This window comes from Bombina bombina, chromosome 5 (genome assembly GCF_027579735.1).
Source record: "Bombina bombina isolate aBomBom1 chromosome 5, aBomBom1.pri, whole genome shotgun sequence".
Classification (NCBI taxonomy): domain Eukaryota; kingdom Metazoa; phylum Chordata; class Amphibia; order Anura; family Bombinatoridae; genus Bombina; species Bombina bombina.
The window spans coordinates 460,087,233-460,094,249 of record NC_069503.1 but is presented as its reverse complement, the minus strand read 5'-3'; the positions used below and the strand labels follow the sequence as shown (position 1 = coordinate 460,094,249).

Below are 7,017 nucleotides of genomic sequence, written 5' to 3'. Positions count from 1 at the left end.
TAAGTTACCTGTCACAGGTTGAAAAGCTCCATCTAAGGATATATTATATTTTTATATAATTACATTCTGTGTGTTAGGGGCATTTGTTTGAAAACATAAACCCTGGCATTAACATAAGTTTTTGTCATTGAGTTTCTTAGGGTTTTTTATTGTAAAAAATTGTATATGTGTGTGTTTGTTACGTGTTTATGTATGTGAGCATGTGAGTAGTGTATGTGATGGTAGCATGTGTGTAGGTGTGGGTAGTGCATGTATGTGTGTGTATTAGGGATGGACCGATGTTTTGTAGAATTTGAAAATGAAACAAATTTTAACGTATCCGTTCATTCAGTTCGAATTTCCAATGTTTGTACAACATTCTAACATTTGTTTAATGCAAAGGTATTTCTAATGCTTTCTTTAGATGTAATATTTTATTTGAATTTTTTTAATAATTCGATTTGAATGATGCAATATTTAAATTGAACAATTTGAATAGATATATTTCTAATAGTATTTCTAGTGTTCTCTTTAAATTTAATATTCAAATTATGCAATATTCGAAATAGAAAAATGTAAAACAATATATTTGTATCTATTATCAATTTACTAACTTCCCTACTCCATGAACTATCGAACTTCTGAATAGTATTTGTTAAATCAAAAGTTACATTCGAAATGTTTAATGTGGATAATCGGAAATAACATTCGATTACCAAATTTTAATGGATATTCTTTTATATCAACATTCGATTGTCCAAAACGAATGTCCACAGGACTATTCGTTCTATCAAAGAATTGTATTTTCAGCACATTCACCCATCCCTAGTGTGTGTGTGGGTGTATTGAATTCCTGATATTACAGACTAAATATCTGAGACTAAAACTCCCACAGATCTCTCCTACCAAATCGCTATTGAACATGCCTTGATTTCATTCTCAATTTTCCATTTTAGTTATTGAGATTTGTTAAAATGTGCACTGCATAAGAACAAGGCTGTGGAACCACTAGGAGGAGTAGACTGCTTAGACACAAAGGGGCTGATTTACCAAGCTGTCAATCAGCCCCAATGTAACTGTTTCAACGCGAGCCTTCAGGCTCCTTAACTGGTCCACTGCTCCTTAACTGGTCCGCTGCTCCTTAACTGGTCCACTGCTCCTTAACTGGTCCACTGCCTCTGAGGCGGCAACAGCAATCAGCCCGATCCTATACAATTGGGCTGATTGACAGCCTCTGCTAGCGAATCTGCAGGGGGTGGCATTGCACAAGCAGTTTATCAGAACTGCTTGTGCAATGCTAAATGCCGACAGTGTATGCTGTCGGCATTCAGCGATGTCGGGCGGACATGATGAGTGTGTGAGAGAGTGTGTTTGTGAAATAGTGTGTGAGAGTGTGAATATATATGTGAGAGTGCTAAAGTTCTATTATACATAGGGGCATATTTATCAAGCTCGCTGGAAAAAGAAGTTATGAAGCAGCGGACTAAAAACCGCTGCTCCATAACTTGTCCGCCTGCTCTGAGGCCGCGGACAGAAATCAACCGACTTCATATCATGTCCGCTCTCACATTGATAAATATGCCTCATTGTGTGCACAAACAATTTTTGCTGTGCTGTGCTCGGCGCCAGATAGTTCAGGTTTTGCCTGAACTAAAGGTGACAACCCTAAATACTATGCTATGATAGATACTATGCGGTACATCTGAGATAGGGCATTTGCTAAATACAATCAAGTAACAGCCTAATAGATGGACTAATTGGATAACTCTGTAGCCTAGAAGTGCAGATGACTTAGGAATCAGGAACCCTTGGTATAGATATATGTGAATCTTCTATTACTTCATATTGACTAGACATGTTTATTGTCCAGTGTCCATGCAAACTTTAAATCATGGCCTAATAGTTACATATATTAACATACATACAGTATCTATATATATAATATTACTATGAATGTAAATGTATTAATAACTAAGTAAATCTTTTTTTTTTTTTGGAAAGCGAGTCTTCCTCTCCTTCTTCTGATGAGGAGTCCATGACTGAGGAAGAAATGGAAAAACTATTAGAACAAGTAGATGAAAAGAAGAAGTTAATAGCAACCATAAGAAACAAGCCCTGGCGTATGAAGAAAAAATTGGCTATTTTAAGGTACAATATGATCAGGGTTGAAATTGTATTAGGCAAACAGTGGTTTAAATGCACTTCACAATGATCATGTGATGGAGCTTTGACATCAATTACCTCTACTCTCAAATAATATAGTGACAGCACAACTCCTCTATACAAAATATGAAAAAAAATGCTCATGCCCGGGATAGGGTCTGGTCTCCTTACCCTGTCATTAAATAAAACAAAAAATCCCAGCAATTGAGTCTTAGATGATGGGGTTAATGAGATGACAAATGGGCAAACATTGCTGTTCCCTTGTTCTTTATTACACTCAAATATTCAAGCATTTGTAAGCTATAATAATAAAATATTCTAAGACTCGATTACCTTTAGTTTCATATTTTTTTATTTCAAATATGGCCGCAAATGCAGTTTGTCAGACTCTACACAAGTAGTTTTATATTAAAGCAATAAAAAATTCAGAAACCATGGCTATTTATGGTATGGTATGGTAATTAGGGGGTTTATCATGGGGTTTACGATTTATCATGCCTCGTATGGACCCCAATGCCTCTGTTTCCACGCGAGCCTTCAGGCTCGCCGGAAACAGGAGTTAAGAAGCAGCGGTCTTAAGATTACTCCTTAACTCGTCCGCCACCTCTGATTGACACCCCCTGCTAGCGGCCAATTGTCTGCGAATGTGCAGGGGGCAGCATTGCACAAGCGTATGCTGTTGGTATTTATCAATGTGCGGAGGAGATGAAGCGCTACAGCGGATCATTTCCATCCGCACATTGATAATTCGGCCCCCAAGTGTTCAATGTACAAAAATATTGTGTCTAAAAACATAAAAGAAGTGAAATGTTAATTCCAGGAAGTTAAAGGGATATCGTAGTGATAAAAAGACATGCACTAATTTGTTGAAGCATGTTATTTTTGCACTGCTCACACTAGAACTTTGTGTGTTTAACCTCAGTAAACTGAATAAACAACTTCACTGTATTTTGGAAGCTAACCATGTATAGATGAGGCATATTTTAACACCAAATACTTGTAAATTTATAAAATTTGTATATTTTCCTGACATTAAATTGATAGGTGCTGTGTTTTTCTGTCCATCTTTTTTCTTTCACCATTTTCAGTCTTTACCTTCACTCATTACATACTTTCTCTCTTTACCCCCTGATTATTCCCATTCTGTTCACCCCTCTTTCCATTTTCCCACTCATGTTTTTTTTCCTTCAATACTTCTCACATTCACGTTACCCCCTCCCACAAACACACACACTTAGAGTTTCTTGTGGTATCATCATGCTTGACTGCAACAAAATTCCTGCAGCAATGATGACAGTCAATATATTGAGTGTAACAAAATCTCACTGCCCCTGATATTAACATACTATAATGTCACAGATCATCTTGACCCCCATACTAGGCACTTGCGTTCCGCTTAAATAAATGTCTGACACAAGAATCTGGGGTTATAAAGGCCGCAGCTTGTTTTATTGAATACCATAAATAATATATCAATAATATAACCAAATGGTAAGTTGATCATATCCATAAAACCCCCCGGGGTGCTTGCCCATCCACCACAAGTGCCGTTCCTACCACTAAGAAGGGCACGCCCCATTGTATAAAATTCTCCCCTGCCAATCAAACAGGAGGTACCAACAATCTTCTCTGATCGAGACCACCACAAAATAGGCAAACACCCCCCGCACCCCCACGCTGCGACATACTGCTCCAACCACCTAGAAACAAAACAAAGGGGAGGGAGGGCGGGAGCTTCTCCTTGCACTTTCTGGACGCCATTCGATGCTCCCGGTCCTCCTCCTGCTCCGCCCTGTAATGGCAAAGAACACAGCTCCTGACATGCAGCCCCATAGCACAGGTGCAAAACCACCTGCCGTTCACCGGTCCCGCTATCCTACTGTGCGCAGGAAAGCAGCAGCTTCTCCTCGCACGGTCTGCTCCTGAATGCCACACTTCCGTTTAATTCCTGCGTTACCACTCAAGAGGCCCAACCTACTGGCCCCCATATGACCCCTTCACTTGGCCTCCATGGGGGTCACAGAACCCTTTCCTCAATTATTCCTTCAGGGTTCCTCTTGACCCCCATACTAGGCACTTGCGTTCCGCTTAAATAAATGTCTGACACAAGAATCTGGGGTTATAAAGGCCGCAGCTTGTTTTATTGAATACCATAAATAATATATCAATAATATAACCAAATGGTAAGTTGATCATATCCATAAAACCCCCCGGGGTGCTTGCCCATCCACCACACGTGCCGTTCCTACCACTAAGAAGGGCACGCCCCATTGTATAAAATTCTCCCCTGCCAATCCAACAGGAGGTACCAACAATCTTCTCTGATCGAGACCACCACAAAATAGGCAAACACCCCCCGCCACAGCACGACACCACATCGAGCACCGCCACCAACGGCCTTTATAACCCTGCAATGAGTCAAAAGCTGGCCAACAACAACAACCGCTAGGGTACTTCCACCTGGAGGAAAAAGGAACCATCACGGGCCCACAAACACCAAATTGAAACCAGCCCACCCCATACAACAAGACACATATTCCAAAAAACTCTCCAAGGGACAGAGATTTGCACACCTAACCTCATTTATCTCATATGAAACTGAAACCCAGACCAAACTAAATAGGAGGGAAAGGAAAGATTGATTTCCCAACAATGGGAATCACCTGGGCTGGTTAAGTCTTACGCTGCTGCACAACCATTACGCTAATTCCGAACACCCCCATACAACAAGCTTACAAAATCCAAACCTCACCTGGAATGAAACAAACAATATACTGCCACGACCCGAATCACAAAAGGCTAGGATTTTTTATTTTTTATTTATTTATTTATTTATTTTTTTAATTAGACTGAAGCAACCAGCACCAATTGATAAGGACCAATCGCCATGAATATGGAACCCATCCGACTTAAAGAACAATAACCACCGATGGAGAACACCAAATACTACCCACAAACCCCACCGCCGATGCAGTACCACTCTAAAAAAGGGGGGAGGGGTCCGCATAAACAACCTCCACCCTTTTACTCACCACTCCTGATCCACCTCACCTGCCGGAGTGCAACAACCATCCACAAGAATTACCATTAACCCTATAATGGCGTTTGAATCTGTTTATTATTATGGGACCGCCCCTCCTGCCGGTTCTTGGCCTTGAGGCCGAGCCCTGTCAACCTCTACCTGTAAAAGGAATATGCTCTCAGTGGGTTATAGGAAAATAAGGAATAACGTGTTAATATTTCGATGGCCTGCCCAAGAAATGAGGAATGATTTAAATACAGACATAAGATAACCAAGCATGAAAATTTACCCCTGTTACAACATATCAGTTTACTAAACCCGCAAACTCACCCAATTTATTGTGGTGTATACAGGCATCTTCCCATACTTTAAAGAACATGAAACTTTGAAGTAATAAAGCAAATAAATAATTCTTTAGATACCTCATCTGCTACCCTCAACATCGGGGAAATTAAAATAACAACCCACCACCACAACCGAGCCGTGAACCCGAAAAAAGGCAGGAACCTCGACCCAGCGTTCCCCACAAACACCCCTTAAACTAAAGCCTCACAAGCCACAAAAACTTTAAAAACACACAGAGCAAACATCTTAAATTGGATTCGAACTCACAACCTCTTGCCTGATAGGCAGCGAAGCTAACCACTAGAGCACAACGACTTTAGATCGCAGGAGAGCGTGAGCTTCCCCCCAGCCCAATCAACCTTAGCCACTATACATTGAACCCCGACCTAACATCACCTCTGTGGGACCACCACCGGCTCCCAAAACCCAAATAAACAACCGACCCACCCGACAGTTCCCAGCATGTTCCCCCCAGAAGCTTTTAGCCTTGTCCACCTGCGACTTATAAAACCCTGCATGGAAACTTCCAATAACAGCGAACATCCCGAGAAATGGACCATTCGCTATAAACAGAACCATCAATTAATCACACTTAAATGTTGAACATCCTGCATCTTACAAGTTGAATTCACACTCACAACCTACCAATCCACCAACATCAGAGTTAAAGGACCAGTCAATCCAGTAGGCTTCCATAATCAACCACTGCATGATAATAAGACACTGCAATAGCACTTGGACTGAACTTTAAATGAGTAGTAGATTTTTGTTAAATAAATTGCAAAGTTATGACTGATTCCACACTCCCTGTATCATGTGACAGCCATCAGCCCATCACAAATGCATATACGCATTTGCAGTGAATTCTGCACATGCTCAGTAAGAGCTGGTGACTCAAAAAGCGTAAATACAAGAGACTGTGCACATTTTGTCAATTTAAGTAAATTGGAAAGTTGTAAAATTGCATGCTGTATCTGAATCTTGAAGATTAATTTTGACTTGAGTGTCCCTTTAACCACTAGGCCGTGCCAGTGTGCACGCCGCATAATCATACCGTAAATAATGCATTCCAACAAAGTTAAGATAACACCAAGCACCATTAAGACTACCCTATAAATCTGCCACCTATGTAAATTTGGGGAAGGGATAACCGAAATGACAGGGCCCCACAAACCATACTCCCAATAAAACAGCAACAATAACCATAGCAGGATGGGAAGAAGAACAGCATGTAAAAAACAGGAATCAACCCGATCCTAAATCCGGGGGCCAGGGGAAACCCATTTGACTACATTGATACCTCCCAAGAGGACCCCCATAACATTGAATCCGCAACTACCGGGAACTGGCCGAAATTAAAAGGGAGCATGGCACAAGATAGGATAAAGCCAAAATACCACCCTATGAACTAAAACACATTACCAACCATTCTATACTGCAAAGTCATGTCCTTAATCCATTTCAGTTTAGGTTCAACATTGTAGAGCTTAGCACCCCCAAATATTTCC

At 40.8% G+C, this 7,017-nt stretch overlaps 1 protein-coding gene across 1 annotated transcript in view; it reads left to right on the top strand.

Moving 5' to 3' along the window:
* The first annotated feature begins 1,670 nt into the window (after window positions 1-1,670).
* Window positions 1,671-7,017, top strand: part of TMC2 (transmembrane channel like 2) — a 212,269-nt gene continuing 206,922 nt past the window's right edge. Inside the window, exons 1-2 of the mRNA XM_053715757.1 lie at window positions 1,671-1,675; window positions 1,981-2,127. Coding sequence (XP_053571732.1) covers window positions 1,671-1,675; window positions 1,981-2,127 — 152 coding nt within the window. The remainder of the gene's footprint in view (window positions 1,676-1,980; window positions 2,128-7,017) is intronic.